The sequence below is a fragment of the Clinocottus analis genome, unplaced genomic scaffold, assembly GCF_023055335.1.
Source record: "Clinocottus analis isolate CAN_PGR_092001 unplaced genomic scaffold, fCliAna1.0.p SCAF_14, whole genome shotgun sequence".
NCBI lineage: Eukaryota > Metazoa > Chordata > Actinopteri > Perciformes > Cottidae > Clinocottus > Clinocottus analis.
Window position 1 is genome coordinate 11,185,808 of NW_027175865.1, and position 19,081 is coordinate 11,204,888.

The 19,081-nt window shown below is 41.2% G+C and overlaps 1 protein-coding gene across 1 annotated transcript in view; it reads right to left on the reverse strand.

The window, feature by feature from the left end:
* kcnh8 (potassium voltage-gated channel, subfamily H (eag-related), member 8) overlaps positions 1 to 19,081 on the reverse strand; it is a 45,382-nt gene that overhangs the window by 12,320 nt on the left and 13,981 nt on the right. The window contains exons 2-10 of the mRNA XM_068575359.1: positions 18,170 to 18,403; positions 15,029 to 15,160; positions 12,409 to 12,536; positions 11,400 to 11,637; positions 11,124 to 11,281; positions 7,862 to 8,066; positions 4,066 to 4,275; positions 1,717 to 1,916; positions 43 to 292 (exon numbers count right to left, since the gene is read on the reverse strand). Coding sequence (XP_068431460.1) covers positions 43 to 292; positions 1,717 to 1,916; positions 4,066 to 4,275; positions 7,862 to 8,066; positions 11,124 to 11,281; positions 11,400 to 11,637; positions 12,409 to 12,536; positions 15,029 to 15,160; positions 18,170 to 18,403 — 1,755 coding nt within the window. The remainder of the gene's footprint in view (positions 1 to 42; positions 293 to 1,716; positions 1,917 to 4,065; positions 4,276 to 7,861; positions 8,067 to 11,123; positions 11,282 to 11,399; positions 11,638 to 12,408; positions 12,537 to 15,028; positions 15,161 to 18,169; positions 18,404 to 19,081) is intronic.

Below are 19,081 nucleotides of genomic sequence, written 5' to 3' on the forward strand. Positions count from 1 at the left end.
TTAAACTATAATCCTTCTTCCCCTCCCATTCCTTTATCGTACCCAGGATGGCCAGCACCATGCCGTCTTTCAGCACTTCCATGGACCCGGAGCAGACAAAGAAGATGGCTTGGAGTGCGTCGCCCTGTCGGAGGAGGTACTCTCCGGGAGCGCAGAAGGAGGTCTTGATGTGCAGCGAGAGGGAGCGCAGGCAGCCGCGACTGGCAGAGGCAAACAGTGACAGCTCCAGGATCTCCTTGTTAAGGTGCATGGTGATGTCGGATCGCAGCTCGTCCGGGAAGTCCTTCAGCAGCTGTAAAGATGATGGGAGGGAGAAAGAGAAAGAAAATGACTTTGTGAGGAGAAAGCACAGCCATGCTGCAACCCAATGATTACATTTCCAGCCTTGGTTGACTTTGATTTGATTCCTAAGCCATTGTACCACAGGAAACATTAGTGTCAAGTCAAGTTTATTCACAGAACCGAAAGTCAATTGTTTGCCTCAGAGTGTTTTCACAATCTACACAACACACAGCACCCTATATTTCTTAGACCCTAAGATAGTAAGAAAAAACTTCAGACAAAAGTCAGAAACCTATTCCAGGACATTGTTGTAAACAAAACCAAGAGGGTTGTTTTTATATGTGCTATACAGTATATTTAAGAACAGCCTTAAACTGTAGTATTTCTGTATACTGACATTTAATTGTCTAAATAAAACACTTGTTCTCTTTTACTACTACTGCGCACATTGGTGACATCATCACAACATGACAGTTACCTGAACAGGAAGTAGCCAAGATTCTACAAAAAACCTTCATATACAGAATAAGCATGTATGTGTTAAAAAATACTATGAATCATGAATTAGTTCAACACAAATACAAAGTTGCTTCACATATAACAGCAAATATGATCTGAAAAGGCCTCTTTTACAGTTAAAAAAGACAAGTCAAACCGTTGCATATCATCTATGTCTCCTTGTCGGGGCGAAGATCTGAAGCTCACCGTCACATAGAGTCGATCAATGAGTCATCAGAGCCAGGCTGGCTTTAATCAACAACCCTATCTATAATTCATCTGTCTAGGATTCATCATCATCACTCCATCTAAGCGCTGGTCTGGGCTCTGACAGCTGTCTCGCAGGCATTCACAGCCTGGAGGGACGAGCTGCTATTAGACTACTAACCGGTTGCCTCCTTTTCCCTGGGTTTGTCAAGAAATGGTGTCGTTCCCTGCTTTTCTGTCGGTCTTTTCTCAAGCGCCTCATGCAATAATGTTGTTCATGTTGTTCAGTGTGATGTGACCTGTTGTCCCAGTTTCATGTGTATTGACATGGTCCTGGAACCATGTCACCTGGATCCCACACAGCTCAAATGTCCGTCCGTTCATTGTACTTAACACGATGTGTGACCTTAACTACAAACAATCAAGAAAAAAATGTTTAAAAGGGTTTAAACCCCCAGGTTATGAAATATCTTGTCGAACACGAATGACCATACAAACGATTTCTGTTCTTGTCTTCAGTCAGTGCTGAGGGAAACCTAAAGCTCTTACATTGATGAGGATCATGTAGTATTGATCATATTATCACTTGTATGATGGGTTTGAATGTGGATGATGAGGATTGAGAAATATGTGATCTTTCAAATGAATTATTGATCCCTGTATGCTGGCAAAAAACTGAAAAAGTATCGTGAGGATCGATTCTAATGTAAGTGCGTATGTGTGTGGTACCTCATTGCAGTCGATGCCGTTGTTGACCGACCAGGTTGTCTGAAAATACTCCAACATTCGCTGCTTGATGCTCTGTGGCAGGTGATGGACACGTATGAAGTCCTTGAGGTCTTTGGTTCTGGTGTGATACTGGGACCACCGTGAGTACATCCTCTGGATAATGGCTGTCACATTACCAAAGACCAATGCATGCATCAGTGCTGCAGGTGTAGAAAGAGAGAACAGGAAATGGACAAGGGAGAGTTAGACAGGGGAGAGATATAGGAGCATAAGTATGAATGAAACGGTGTGACACAGACAGGAGCAATCCAAAATAGGAAAAACCTTTTGCTGTTTTAATTCCAGACGGTTGGCATCATACAGGGAAATATTATTGTGTGTAGCTTACTATGAACTCCATAGTGCCAAAGTTAGGGAAGAGAAACAGCAGGGCTTGTTTCAGTAACAGTAAAGAGAGCAGTGCAACATTAATGGGATGGGATGACTGGGATATGCTATAACCAAAGGCCTTTTTCACAGAGCAGGATTTTGGATTATTCAGGGTTAACTCTGGGTTTTCAGTTCTACAAAGGACATTTATTCCTCACCAAGATAAATGACCATAGTTACTTATGCTGAACACCTAACCTGCTTCGGAGCAGGTTGTGTTGGAGATAAGGGATCAACTTGTATAATCAAAGCTCAGCACGTAGTTTGAAATTAAAATTACACAAATACGAAGAAGTTAAAGTCATAATACTGAAAGCAGCAGAGTTTAAACAGACACATGCAAAAAGACAGCTGGCAATCAACTGCTGACTGTGTGAAATTTAATGTGTTAATTAATACATTTATAATATTACTCATTCTAGAGCAAGAAAATTCACCATTCTACCTTCTCGTCCATGTTTGTGATTATGCTGCAAACAATGCTCCTTTCAGGTGAACGCGGTCACAGTCCGATTGGCCAGCTTCTTAGACCGCTTAGCAGGATCAAGGTTGTTCGGGTTAGTTAAGACAGATAAACTTAACTCGCTTCGTGAAATAGGCCTCTGGTCTACAGTCCAGTAAGACACAACAAGGAGCGATTGTCAAAGCACTTTGAACTATTCCCCCTGTATGAACGGTGCTCTGTAAATAAAGTGTATTATTATTATTTTCATATCTTTACACTCTAACAGACCTCTCCAAAACCACTCAGACTCCTGCTTGTATGGTATACTTGCTGCCACATTGACAATAGAGTTAAACAGTAATATGAGACTTTAGCACTCAGATAAGTGCCGAGTTTTACATGTTGTAGGCTGCATGTCTCCACTTGTACCTGATCAAATCCTGACAAAAAACTAAATCTTCTAAAACCCACTTTGTATAATGACAATAAATATTTCTGCCATGTAAATATGATTGTGCATAATCTGACTTGGAAGCTGTGAATTTACACAATCAAATAAACAGATAAACCATTCAACCAGCTAAAAATTGCATTTACATTCATGTCTTGCAGCCTCACAGACGGGAACATCACTGTCAGGACTGAGCGGTGCTGATTTAATTGGTTTGACAGATACCTGCCTTTTAGACTCCCACAGATAATGTATTCTCCTAATCTCATTCAGTTTCCAGCTGCACCACAGGTACGTTGCACACATCTGAACACAGACTACATGTTGAGTGTCACTGTTGTGTCACTGACTCCTTTTTCTGACATGTGCCACTGAACCTCTTTAAGCATGCAAACCCATTGCATTTGACCTATGCTCTGCTATATATATATATATATATATATATATATATATATATATATATATATATATATATATATATATATATGTCTTGTGTTAGTTTCCATTTTGCGTGAACACATGGGGCGGCATGGTTGTGTGTGTGTGTGTGTGTGTGTGTGTGTGTGTGTGTGTGTGTGTGGTCTGCATCTGTGACTTGTACTGCCCCCAGGCAGCCAGAGACATTTCACTTTTTAGCTGTGGGGAGCGTCTACAGGGAAAACCCCGCCACGGTGTTTTCTATTCCTCCCCAAAATCCAAATATAGAGTAACAATCCAGTTTTAACTGGATCAAACCATCTTGCAAAAATTCTTGCCACTGGAAGAAAATAAAACTGTCTACATGTCCTATTGGTATCAGATTTTGTCCATAATACTATTGAATATTCAAACCAAGACATCATGGATTGGCGTTATTGTGTATGTAAATATAATTACACATTATAATTCTATATGCTGTAAGACACAAAGAGAGTATTCCGAATCACTGTGGACCGACAGTAATGTGAGCTCAAAACCAAATTAGATTTACATTTTTTTAAAAACATAACATGCATGTGAACGCTGATGTGTGCATTCTGTGTACCTCCTATAAGCATGACGCAAACAGAGAAAATCTTCTCGATGTCAGTGTTGGCCGACACGTTGCCGAAGCCCACGCTGGTCAGACTGCTGAGGGTGAAGTACAGGGAGGCGATGTAGACGCTGCGGATGGCGGGGCCACTGACAGTCCCATTTACGCCTCCTATGGCATAGTACGGCATCTCCAGACGCTTCCCCAGCTCATGGAGCCATCCTGTTTTTACATGTGGGTAAGGATGGATGGGAGGAAAAATGGATGGTTATAGCTGGTATCAGGATTCAAAGAAAGGGGGCGTGTTTTGGGGCCGCAGATATCCATAGTTCATAGATTGGTTCAATCAGAAAGAGTGTGGTTTTGTTCTGTAGTTTTGCTTACATTCATTATGTGATAACACAAGAGACAGAATTTCAGGGTCATAATGAATTTTGACAACACAAATATGAACTGTTCTCAAATAAAGCGACAGAAATAATTGTCCAGCTAAGAAAAGACAGATAAACTAGCTTCTATATCCACATCACTCCCAAATCCTAATTCTTAAAGGGACCGCACACAATGGATGGAGAATGGACCTGACAGTGTCAACTTTTGTTTACTTGTTTTATTATGAGCAGATGGGAATACAATTTTCATCAACATTTACATCTAGTTTGTTGTCCATATAGTTTTTACAAATCAGTGATATTTAATGCTCTTCTGGACACTATTAATAAAAGGAACCGCAGGCAACTAGTTCAGTGTCAGATATACCATCAATGGAAGAAAAAAACACAAATTACAAAAACAATAAAACACTTAACATCTGTTTCATGATGTGCTGAAATGAAAGGCCCCCAATGCATTCACTATAATCAAGTCAAACTAGGCAATGTACAGCGAATGGCAGAATAGCATTAGAGGCAGATAAAATATACAACAATAGCTAGTTTAGTGTTAACAAAGCCCACTACAATATTCCCTTTCATTTGCCTCAAGTAAACCTACATTTAAGCAAGTAACAATCGTTAACAACTACAGATAGACACTTTCTGTAACTACCTGTACTTACTTTCCCACCGTGCATCTTTTACTTTGAGCTAAGCTAACCTGCTGTCTAGCAGAGAGACGTTAGTGAGAAAGTCAGCGCAGCAGCCTCCCCCAGGTCCTAGTGCCCGGTATCATATACGTTAAGTATTGGATTGTAATTTGGGGCTGAAAAACATTTTAGGGGGGCTTCAGCGACACTCCTGGCTGGTGTCAAGTGTACTCTCATTGTGTTTTCCAGTAACATGGTCACAAGAGTACTATGGTCATCAAGAGGCAAACTTGCGAGAGTATAAGAACTCCGTATCAATTTTGCAATTTTAACGAATCAAAAAGATGCCTTATTACCAATCTTCTAGCTGTCCTGTAAGTCTCAATTACATACAAATGCAGTTGTTGTTGTTTTTTTTACAATGAGCTGCTGTGTTCATCTCAAAACTCATTGCAGTGAAGCAAACAGATGCAGACAAACCTAACGGCATTGTTTTCGCCTTATGGAAATTGTAGTGAGCAGTGCTTTCCTCCGTGCTGCAGCGAGAACGAAGGATTTAACAGTGAAAGCAGATGAGATGCTTAGGAACCAAAACTGATCCCTGGTCAGCGCAGTCTGCAGACATGCAGCTGATCCCAGGAGAGTCTCCTGCAGACACTGATGAATGGTAATTGGATGGAAACCCCTCATACCTGCCCGACTTCAACACTCAGTTCAACACTTGTTCTCATGACCTAGTCAATGCTGATCCGGAACCAGTTTTGAAGACACTGGGGGCGAGATAATTGCAAGCAGTGCAGCTCATCGATACTGACCAGAGATCCTCCCAGGGTGCCTCATTATGCGAGGGACCTGGAGGCTCAGGGGGAATTACAAGAGGAACCATGCCCTTCGCTCAGTCCATTTTACGACACACACAAGCAGCTGCATGGAAGCGCGCACACACAGCTGAGGGAATTGTTGCTGTCATATTTTCCATCCAATATGTATTTTACAACAAACTTAAGGAATCAATAAAATCAATGCAGTAGTCATACATTTAAATCAACAGTTAGCTGAAATATTAAGAAACCCAGACAAACACTCACTCAACATAATGAGGCTTGATGATTCCATAATATAGTTTTTAGCAGGGACCTCTTAATACAAGATTTGGGGTCAAGTTGATTGTTCTACGAGGATGATTGCCACAGTGTGTCTACCTGGTTGTACATAAACATCCACCTTTATGAAAAACAAAATGAGTTCAAGCATTGATAACTTTTCAGAACCATTGTTGATTTGAAAATACTGAGATATGAAACTGCACTAGACTGGAGTATTGACAAAAACATAAGGCAGAAATTAAATCGGACCACAGAAAAATGCAAAGAGCTGAGTGGTCTCCGACATGGAATAACAGCAGGATTTACTGATATCTGACATTCTTGTATTAATGCCAGAAGATCAATACAAAACAAAACAACATTTTATCTTTACAGCCTTTATTATTACAAGCCATGAGCCATTTATTCTCTCCTTTGTATTGATTCAATGCAGAGCGTGAAAACGCTTGATAATAGATCCCTCGGTTGGAACAATGGAGATGAAAGGAAAACCCTTCATCTGGCTTCATTAATGCACACAAAAAGTAAAACACAACCACAAACAACTACATGTGCATCAAGAGCACAGCCGTCTGTATGTCATGCTATCAGGGCATTGAGATATCTTCTAAAAAGGCCACTCTTGCTGCAGGACTGAGATAAGCCCCTGCCTTCTATTAAATCTCACCCACTAAACCTCAACTGGTTTTCAGTGCACTCTGTCTCAACCCATTGTCCCAATAGTTGATACTGCAAGACCCTCGTTCCTTTAGCATCATGTATGATGCACCATACATGCCACCCAACTCTCCCCACAGCAGCAGCTAGTAGTCATTTAGTCACACTTTGATATTCCCTCAACTACATCACTTTTTGACATTAAATATTTCTCCAGAGTACCTGCGTTTATTGTTGATGTCAGAATTTTGTGTGATAATGCAGTCAAGTGTCTCTTGGGATATTGGTAATTAAATATGTGTCATGTTTTGTGTTATAGCAGCAGATGCAGTGTCATGTTAACAAAGGCCCTGTTCACCCTAAGAATCCATTGACATGTGTCTTGGGTGATCCAATCACAAATGTGAATGCATCCAAGACCCATTGAGAACACATTAAGCTCAGAGAACTCAACTTAACCGCGTATGAACATATTATTTTAGCAGTCTGTATGTGAGTGTGTCTTGGGTCACGGTTAACTGACGTCCTTTGCGTAAGTGGAAGTACGTACTTATACGTGCGTATCAAATTATATAAAATAGGGTTCTCGAACTTAAGCGTTTTGGTTAGCCTGGAACACGCTAATAAATAGACCCAGTTTATATTATATTTTATTTCTTCTTGTTCTTTGAATTTCTTGCAGACTAAGCACAAGAAGTGCATTGCAGCCTACCACCAGTTAAAAACAACAATGCATTAACGAAACAAGGTATATGTGTATTTGTAGGGATGTTTGATCACAAGTGGTCACTTGAGATGCCATCCTTAGAGCTGTCCACACAGCTGCAACCATAATCACTCACACTTATATAAGTTCCTGCAAATACATTTCCTGGTTTTGGTATAGTGCTCAACAGTGGTAATGGAAGAATGAATGTTGTGGATCACACTACACTTCTCCATTTAGTTTTCAAACATCAATAACTGAAGTTGGAGGTGTGTTTTTTTACTTCTGGGCTGGCCATTGTTTTCTTTCACTCACCGATATCCCAGTTGTAGGCGTTGGCCTCCATCTCCATCTTGCCTATAATATACCAGATGCAGGCCATCCAGTGGGCCAGCAGGGCGAACATGGACATCAGCAGCGTCAGGACCACTGTGCTGTGCTGCGAGTAGCGGTCCATCTTCTGGAGCAGCCGCAGCAAACGGAGCAGACGTACTGTTTTTAACAGGTGGACCACTGACACCTGGGGATAAAGAACACCCAAGGTGAATTTATTTGAAGGATGACATCACATACATGGTTATCATTTGTGAGGCCAACATAGAAAGTGCAACTAAACACAGTATTGTTTTCACCTCCCTCTCCACACCACTATAATTCCTGAGGGCAACATGTGTAGTATTCCTTGCTAAGTACAGATCAAGAACCACAACTACATAACTCCTTTTTTATTTCTTGAGATTTGATGGTGTTCTGCTAAGGGAAAAAGGCGAGAGACTCACATATCTGAAGAGAGTGGAACAGAAACTGTTAAAGTGAGGAGCAGGCGCCAAACGTCTCCTCGTTTTGTAGACAGTTAATCACAGGGGAAGAGTGATAAACCAGCTAATAACACTGCCTGAAGTGGTGAAAAGCTCTTAACCATGCTTCATGTCCTCTCCAACATTAGTGGCTGCTCATATTCTCTCATGTTCTATAATTAGACTTCGACAAATGCTTGCAAATGCATCAACATTATGATATATGAAGATTTCCTGATGAAGGAGTCCTTGATTATAAAACGACAAATTAGAGCAATCAGTTGCTCACAGGTACGTTTGTTTGTTTGTTTTTTATCTCCAATGCTCACCATCACCATATTGCATTTTCTGTCTATGCTCACTCCTTCTTTCACTCGAACAAGGTGAAATACTTTGCCACACTTCCCTCAACTGACTTAAGCACACAATGTTCCCTCTAAGTTCCTTTTTACAGGCAATCTCCACCGACAGTCTTGCCATTGTGTATTCCCACTGGAGATACACACACTTATACACTCACACAAATGTGTGTTGCATGTGTATTTGTGTGGTGTGTGTGTGTGTGTGTGTGTGTGTGTGTGTGTGTGTGTAGGGGTGGTGACTGTGGACAGGTGGAGACTGAAAAAGTAGGACGGATATTCTATGGAAAAGGAATATTTAATGCAATAACAAGAATAAATAGACAGGGAAGTTTGACATATGCAGCAAAGGAAAGATGACAAAAGAGGAGAGATGTGAACTGTGTTTGTGAGAGACAGAATTACACAATCAGTGCATTTAAACAAAGCTAAGGGGAGGAGCTGTGAGGACACTCCTTATCAGAGGTCGTGTCTGTTCCTTCAATATGTTTTATGGTGTGTTTTTCACACTGGCTGTGAGAAATAAAGAACTGGTACAGCGCGAGGGGTAATGAAGCCTCCTGCGGAGCCCTGGGGAGAAGCTCCATCTCCTCTCCGCCATCTATCAACACCTATGGAGAGAGCAGACTGCGCCACATCCCATTCTCCTCCAACAGCATGTGCAGTAAACAATGCAATGCACCCAGCAATACATACGCCACATGCTACTATCTCCTTCAACTTTTTGTCCCGAACCACTTCCATCACACCCCTGCCTCTTACATTTGCATTGCCTCTTCTCGTCAGGTGTGGAATTTACATTTAGTTACTTGATCGACTTATTTTTGGAAGCAGGACCACCTCAACCGTGACGCCTGCTTTTTCATCCTATTTTGTTCAATAGCAACGCTGTTCCTTTAAAATACTTCTTCTGTACCCTCAAACTACCTCAACAGAAAATGAAACAAGCAGATAAATATGAATTACATTTATTTGTTTGACAAAGGGATATTTTTATTCAAATGATCCTTTTATGATGTTTTTGTGAGACACCTCAAAATGTGCAGCTCCTCACACAAAAAAAGGAAGAAACCTGACGGTCAGGTCGATACAGGAAATAGAAGCTTATGAAGGAAAAAAAAAAGTGTGGAAAAGAGCAAAGATGACTGAGATTTGACAAAAACAAAAGAAAGACAGACACCAGGGAGGGACAGCACTGAGGCCACCCCTTGGGTAATTTGGGTGAAAGATGGCTTCTGGGGACATCAGTCTGAATGCTCCGTCCTTAGAGAGGACACCACGCTGAACGCTTAGCAACTACTAGCCACTGGCGCTCTACCTGGTGGCAGGAGGGGAACTTGCGGCCCAGTAGCTCTACACCTAAATCCCATCTGACTGGCAGTGCCAGTATTTCCATTAACAGAGCCTGAGACCAAACAGGCCCCTTCACCTGGAGCAGCTCGCAACTGTGACCACCTCTCAACTCAGAGCTTCCTTTACAATAATTCCTGCTTTTTTGTTTTTATTACATTACATTTCATTAAGCTGACGCTTTTATCCAAAGCGACTTACAATAAGTGCATTCAACCATGAGTACAAACTCAGAACAACAAGAATCAAGAAAGTACAATTTCTTCAATAAAGTTAAACTACAAAGAGCTATCAGTAAGTGCCGTTTACGTGCTACTAAAGTGCTTATGACCAGATTGGGTTCTGTTGTTCTATCTATATGAGGATTTCCCTCACATGTTGCACTGATTTGTATAACTTTTTTTTACTAGACACATTGCAGGGAGGCAAATTTGACTTTATGAATGATTCTCAATGCCTCGACTGATTAAAAGCAAAAACGTCCATAAGCAGCCCAGCAAAACTCCCTGATTGTGCAGTGGGTGATATCATTCACCCTCGGACAAGACACAAACGTCTACCTAATTGCTCCAGATCTCCCTTTTTTCCCCCATTCAAGTACTCTTAAGGGGGCCATTTATTCGACAAGAAAAAAACATACAGGTTTGATTGTTTCCTCAGCCCTTGAACAGTTTATGGAATCAATACGCAGGAACAAAGAGACGCTCGAGCAGTGTGGGAACAGTCCATTCAATCTATCCTCACCAAATGTCAAATGTGCTGGAGGTGTTGCACTTCATAATGGTTCACTGTTGACGGGATTTGAGACTGTTACTGGCCAATCCATCAATCATAAGATTTCTAATCAGCTTTTTATTAATTAATTCCATACATTTGTATCTATATTTCTTTTTGTATTCCTTCTTGCCTACTTCCACATTTCTTTTTACCTTTTTTCTTTTTATTTAAATTGAACATATAATATTGTTTAATTAATATGATTTAGACTTTTACTGATAAAAGTTAGATCCAAAGAACTTCTAAATCAAGAATTTGAATGTACAGTGGCTGACTGGATTAAGTGTTACTCACCACGCTGACTTTGAAGGCATAGAGCAGGTCAAAGGGCAACGCGGCCACCAGGTCGATGATGAACCATGTGGTCAGGTAATGGATGCAGATCTGCCGAGCGTCAAAGATCACCTGGCCCGATTTGCTGACATAACTTGTGCGGAAATTAAAAACAATGTCTGGCAAGAAAAACATGTGAAGGTGGGGGTTTGGTTATTTAACATTCTGCTTGTTATTTCTATATACTTAAATGATATTGAATTTATGATATTTAAGGTCTCCAATTCTGAAACTAACCTATGATGAACAGTATCTCCACTGCAATGTCACTGACAGTTGTGCTACGGGTCAGGTCGTCATCATCGCCGATGAAGCACACGTTGTAGGGCACCGTCACAGCAACGTAGAAGGTGGCAAGAAGAATCAGCCAATCCCAACCAGCTTTGAACGTGCTGTAGTGGAGTAAGATGAATTTGGATTTCTTGGCATCTGCTACCTTGTACTCTGGCAGAGCTGGCGGATCCCCAAACACATTCTGGACAGGACCGGATAAGAAAACAGGAGCCATGAAGCAGCAATAAGTTACCTCCATTTACTTTGTTTTGCTGGTCCAACCCCATCATGGAGCCACTAGACAAGATATATAATTAAAAAACGTAAAAACAAATATTCAATTACAAACATTGGACTATTTTCATTGGTCAGCTTGACTCTAAATGAATGCTGACGTTAGCTATTTGCAAACAAGTTTGTCATATTAATTAACAACATAATAATATGTTATGTTTAAAGCTTGTTGTACTGCCCCCAAGTGGCCAATAATTATTCTAGTTTTAACTTCTGGCTCTAAACATGAGCATGTGTTGATGAGGATGCGTTTCACGAAAGGCTAATGAGAGCCAGAGACATTACAGTAACACTAGCTAGACCCATTATGTCCAAAATCATGACTTTGTTTCAGACATTTGTACTGTATCCTAATGAATATTACTTTTTCTTCTTCTGGTCACAAAGATTTTTGGTTCGTTATGCTTAAATAAATGCTCCAATAATTGCTGTTCTCACTCATCTAATGTAATCTGTGATGAAAGAGCATCAGTCAGTGCAGCACATTTTGTTTACTTGAGAGAGCCTCTCCATACATGCACTATCTCTCCTCAGGTTTTTTCCCTCTGATTGAATCCATTATGCTTCAATAGCAGCATTGATCTTCCCATTTCCGATGTTGCAGTCCACCCACAACCACTTTTGAAGGATCATTCATCATGTTACGTCTTGCCCTGTTGTTCTAAGTGCCTGATGATACCTTGTTGAGTTTAATCTTGCTCTTCTCTCTGCTGTGGAGGTGACCAGAGATGTGGTAGAGCACCGTACTTCTTCGCAGACGAGCTGAGCTGAAATGAGAGCCTGTCTTCACCCTGCCGCGCCGTCGCTCTGTAAACACACACAAATACACAAAAGTTAGTGCACATCCCCCCCCGACAATACTTTACCCCCCAATGTTAACTCCTGATGACTGAATCAGTCATTATGTTTGATGAAATACACAATATCCCCCCTGAATAAGAAAACATGAATATGGAACAGGAAGAATGTGTCATTTCTGAGCAAATTGCACAATTTGAATGTGAATTTTCTTTTGTTAACGTCAAAGAACATGGGTTACCTGTTGTGAGTTACATTATTCAGCCATAAATATTGGTTATTGTGTAAAAACACTATCTCCAGCTAAACAGTGCAATTTTCAGCTTTGGTAAGTCTCTACTGGGGCAGAGAGACACTTTAGTGTAGTACGGTAGATTCTCTATGGTTGATCGCTGTGGGGTGGGTTTGTGTGTGCGCGTGCTGTTTGTGTGTATTTCTTCCAAGTGTATAGTAGATAAAGTGGATGGTGTAAGAGTGAAGTGTTTAGACTGAGCAGATGGGTAATGGGAGAAGGCACTTTATTGCTGCTGGGTTCTGGGCCCCATTCTGAACCCACAGGAAAGGACTAAGGCCAGATTGGCTTGAGGGGGATAACGGTAATAACAAAGCTGGAGAAAAGAAGTGATAACTGCGTTTGAGTGTCCTTTGGAGAGTGTGTGCGTGGACCCCAGACTAGGCGAACAGACAGGACCCATCCATAACGAGGCACAGCCTTGGGGGATGCGACACGGCAGGAGCACAGAGACAGAGACGCGATTATTTTTAGATCTAATGAATATCCCTCCGCTTTTATAGCCCTTCTTGTCGGGATAGAGGAGGGGAGTCGGGGGGGCGGGAGGGGTGGGTGTTGTGTAAAAGGGGGTAGGCCGTAGGCATGTAGGGCAAATAGGGGCGGTGGGAATGCACTGTAAAAGCAGCTGTGGATGAGAAACAGAGGTGCTGGAGAGAAAGTGAGCGGGTGAGGAAAGGATGGAGAGAGCAGAGGGGGTGAGGAGAGGATACTGTCGACACCAGAGACTGGGTTTCCCCATCATGCACACACTGTCCACAGCGTGAGCGCTGGTTCACATCCGAGGTGTCTGTTCATTTTAGAACGTGTGCATGAAAACGTCCCATTGATGCCATAATGTCTGCATGTGTCCAGGTTCTTCATATTTCTCTTTTCAACACCTTTATTGATTTATTATCTGTCCGTAATCATATCATTCTTCTCTACACACTTTGTAACTTTGACACTATACGAGACACGTTTAATTATTTACTTACTAACTCTTCTGCTCTGGCTGAAAGCGCGGTCCTTCTACGAATGCACAGAAAAGGGCATGCAAATGTAAACTTTTTGTGAGATTTATTGGCATATTTACTAGCTTGTCAGACTGAAAGCCATTACAGCGAGGCGTTGTTTGCTTCTAAAGACATGCTGCATCAGCCTCTTTCATTTTCTGTGGAAATCATTTCATTATGGGGGCAAAAATAACTTTGCTTTCTGCTGCCCCGTATTTACAGTAATGAGAGTAGTTAGGCAAATCAAGGGGAGGCAGATGAGAAAAGTCAGGTTTGCTGACTCCACAGATGCACCCATACATTGCTTTGTTAGGAGGCTTAAGGCTTTATCTGTTGCCCATAACCTTTGAGGAAATTGATTTTGAGGGCATAATTTGCAACTTCACTCTTTGTATTTCTAAGCATAAAAGAGATTTACATATTGTGGGGAAGGATACAATACAAAGGTGTCTCATTATGATTAGGTTTATATACTGCTGCGTTCCAACTGCAGCCACATTTTGAAAGACATTTAACACCTGAATTACTTTTTTAACATCAGGTCACAATATATTGTGGAAAATGTTCTATTTCGTATTTTTCTCCAATATCCACTCTTTCAATACAACTTAACTATGTTTGTTATTTTCTTCATGTTTTTTATGTTTATGTTGAGGCAATTATTTTGGTCAATGTTAGGGCAGAATTGTGGTCTTAGTTAAATAAAGAAAATGTTTCAACGATTTCTTGATCAGGGGACAGGAGGTATTTTTTGTAGATTGAGCTTCTTCATAAATCATATTTACGGTATTATAATTATTTACGCTTCAATATTTTTATAATATAGATCTAGACTTTCAATTGAGGTGGTCAAAGTGCACCGGCTTGATGAATTAAACTTTAAAACGCTCACAATTTTCTTAAGGGGTCGACCCACAGTCTCACAAAAACAATTCAGATTTTGTATTACAATTTACACTTAGTATTGCTTTTGTCCACACTAGCCAGCACTCCATTAGGAATTTGGTCAGATATAAAAAGTGGTCCACACTTGTAACCTTGTAGCACGTAGCAATGGCCTGAACATAACTCAAATCCACACGCTAAAATAAAGAGTAAAGAGCTCATTTGAGAGCTCTGATAAAGTGGACATTCGTCTCTCTCGACTGTGAACCATTGGAACCCATTCAACGACGACAACAACCCATCTTCCCCAAGAGGCGCAAACACATCCTGACCTTCCTTCTTGTCCTCTTGGATGGCTTTGGCTTTAGTATCAGTGATGTCCTTAAATGAAGCCAGAAAGAGCACCACGTCTCCCTTCTCATTCTTAATTGGCACAATGTCCAGCAGGCACCAGAACAGCACAGCTGGAAGAGAGAAATACTCTTATTAACACTTTGATACACCATCTCTATTACATTCACCGTGTGTGTAGAGCAGTTTTGATCCTCAGGCTTATTAGTTAGCCTACAGCTTGATGGTCCCTGGGGAGAAGCAGATCCTTAAATAGACCAAGTCGTTGTTCCCCAGGCACAGCAAAAGATGAACCCATCTCTGAGGTCCCATCTCCTGCTAAATGGATCGCTGTTCAGAGGAACCGCAGGTTGGCATGTGTGTTTCTGCACCATCCTGTGTGTGCTTGTGGTCATTAATATACCACTTTTTCAGTGTAATTCATCAAAAAGATTAAAAGGAAATGGATTATGTTCTGGAAAATGTCAAGTATTATTATTCTGTTCATCATTCAGTTAGTCTTTAATACTAATAATACTCATCAATATTTTATATTAACAGTGGATAAAAGGACGATGACCAACGCGGATAATTAACACCAAACACAACAGTTCAAAGGAGCATTTTCACACATTGAAGCTTCCTTTAACTTGGTTTCCACCAAGCGCGTTAAAGCGATTTGGTGAACAATGAAAATAGTCGAGCATCTGTCAGTGAAGGAGACAGGTTTTTGAAGCCAATGCTGTAGTGCCTGAAACTTTCTGAAAGCCTTCAGGGGGCTTAAAGTCTGTTTGTATAGAAGTTGATGAGAAAATGACCTCACTTCTTACCGGATTTTTTTGTATCATATTACACATTGTTAAAATGAGTTTATGGTTCCAAACCTTCTTCATTACAGCTTGGTGTTCATTTGGAGTGAAATAGATGATAAAGGATTTTTTTTTTTTATACTTTAGGGCTTGGCTACCTAGTGATTGACAGGTTACTACCACGTGTTCTTTGGTTTAGGATTTTTCAATGTTTTCTTCTTCAAACTTGAACCCTTTCACAGTGAGTTTTAAGTTCACTAAGTTCATTGTAACACAAAGCTAAGATGATGGCAATGGCCACAATAAGTTTGAGATGATACACCTTTTCAATCCCTTTTAGTTGATCAGATATGGGGTATTTTTCTCTTTCATAGTTTGTTTATTTTATGGGATTATTTATTTTGAAGGTTAGCTCATATTTCTACAATGTTTACGCGCTTTACCCTCAAATACTTAGATTATACTTACATTGATTTTGTCAAGATGGATGTCTGCGAAGCAGCAGTCATGGTCCACCTGTCATACTTTTCTATTCAGTGGCTAGAAATAAGTTGCTGATTACAAGGGATTTCCCACGGAGTTCCCTCCCCTCACTCCCACTCACTAAATCTTCCGTGCATGGTGATGACTCAATCACAGCGTTTGTGTGTGTGTGTGTGTGTGTGTGTGTTAGTATGTGTGTGTGCGTGTGTGTGTGTGTCTGCACGCCTGCGAGACGAGGCAGCACTATCAAGCATGCAGCGAGAGAAAGAGCGTTGCTGATTGCTCAGGCTGACAAACGGAGGACAACCCCCGTCAGCTACATTTACTTTCAGGACTCCGCTGTGAGGAACGGAAAGAGCGGGATGAGACAATATAAAGAGGCAGGGAAAGAAAAAAAGGAAGATCAGCATGGGAGACAGACAGTATTGCTGTATGTGGGAATGGTAAAAGATGTGGGTGAAAAGAGAGACCGAGGGAGAAGAAGGAGAATAGAAGGGAAATGGAGATCTGCGGAAAGGAGATAGAAAAGACAATTAAAAACAAGACAGAGTGGCATTGACAGTCACGTCTGTGAAAGTAATAGCAGAGATTTGTTTATGCAAACTGCACTGTAAAAAAAACCTCTTAAATCTTCATATTTATTTGATCACAAATGAGATGTGTCTGAAATGTATGTGGTGGGATGATACACTGCATAACTCGCCACCAAGTGGTCAGGGCAAAACAAAATAACCCTCTCCTAAACATAAACATGAGTTACGCTGAATATATAACGTTACCTGGGAAGTCAATTCAGTCTGATCAGACGAGGAGTTCGCCCAGTTGTCAGGAATATTTCATTGCATTTTAATTATTTCTTTACCATGTCGGCTCAGAAGCTGAGATTGTGTCGTAAAAAGTAACTTCCGGTAGAGTGTATGAAAAGATCCAGAACAGCTGTATTGACTTATAGTAAGTATTTCATCAAAACCATGAATGAACTTTCGAACGCAATCCTGGTTATGTCTCATCAGAAATGAGAAAGATTGCAATATTGACACTGTATTCCAAATAACGGGTTTCTCTTGATTTGTGACAGAGCAGCTGCAAAGACATTCCCCAACAAACAGTCACGCTGTCTGTCGTGGTTAAAACACACACACACACACACACACACACACACACTGCAAAAAACATGAAGGATAAATGGGAAGAAAATACAAACGGTCATGCAAGGGTACGTAGCTCCATCCCACATCACAGCAAACATGTATTCACTGATGATGTGCTCATTATTTTCGGAATCATTTTGCTCACTGGCCAGCTGGCTCATCAGCGAGGCACAAGCCAAACCATACCGCACCACGACGAGCTCAGTGAGCTCAGTGTAATCAAAGGAGACTGGGTTGAGGAGTCATGAGCTGATAGCCATGAAAGTTTAATGTGTGTCAACGCTAAATGATAACTGGAGGACTTATGTGACTGATTGCTTAGTTTAATCACCTTTTAATGAGAATGAGCAAATAAAAAAGTTATACACCCATTAATCCAGCCATTACTTCATCTATCCGTGGGTCCATCTCAGCCAATTTAAATGTGGCTTCTCCAGGAATAGCCACAAAGAACTGCCATCCATTTATGGAAATACACAGGAAAAGTCCAACTTGGTAACTGCGCTGTCTGTGTGCACTGTAATGGCTTTCTGTGTCTGTCTACTTGCCTTGGGTTCAACACTTGATTGGTAAATGGTGTACAGGAAGACATCCGCTGTGTTTTATGGTAGAGTGACTATGTGAGCACTAGAGAGCAGCAAAACGTTGTCAACAATTGAACCAATCCAACAACTAAAAGCTAAATTATGTTCATGCGTACCTGTCTTTTTGTAGAACATGATTTCATCTTTAAACTCCTTTCGCTCCTCCAGGGCATCATCAATGCTGAGGATGATGCTTTCGCTGGTCTCTGGCCCGAACAGGAACTTACATGCACAGCTTTTCTGCATGACCTCGGCCCGGGAGAAGCCTGTGAGCTCGCAGAAGCCATCGGAGCAGTAGACAATGGGAAAGCCCTTCAACACCTGTGCATTAGCCAGGATGAAGTTGCTGTCTGCAGGAGAAAAAGGAAGAAGAGTAAGAGAATTGCTGAGAAGACAAAGAGGTGCAAGGGTAATTACGTTGGTCTTTAGGTTGTGGGCAGGGGCGGACTGGGGGAAAAAAGTGGCCTCGGAGGTACTGTCAGACCGGCCTCCTCAATAGACGACACAATGCGTGGCCCATGTACTCAATGCATCACGTGTGTGTGTGTGTGTTTGTCAAAATAAGCATTTTTAATTTGGTAGTCATACGTCACTGTGACCTCACGGAGCACGTTTTTTAGCCATAACTCGAGTTCAAGTGGACGCTTTTTTTTGTGACACACAGACTCGACGACTTTAAAGATAGCAAACACACAAGCTTGTGTCACAAACGAGAATGTTACGTACCCTCACAGGTAACATAGGGGATCTGAAAGCCTCTGGCGCTGTTTGCTTTGTTGGACTTGAAGTTGATCCAGAGGCAAGGAAAGGACGCAAGTGAAGGAAACAGGGATGCAATTTAGAGACAAGGGAGCACTCGAGTGCTACACGCTGAGGTGTACTTCCTTGAGTATGCTTATAGCCTCACGGTTAGGTGTACGAACCCAGGCCTCTTTCAGAGTCTATTTTTTAGCTCGCACAAACAATTATTGATCTACATTTTTATTTTAAAAAATATATAAATTTCAAATGACAATTGTTATGACAAT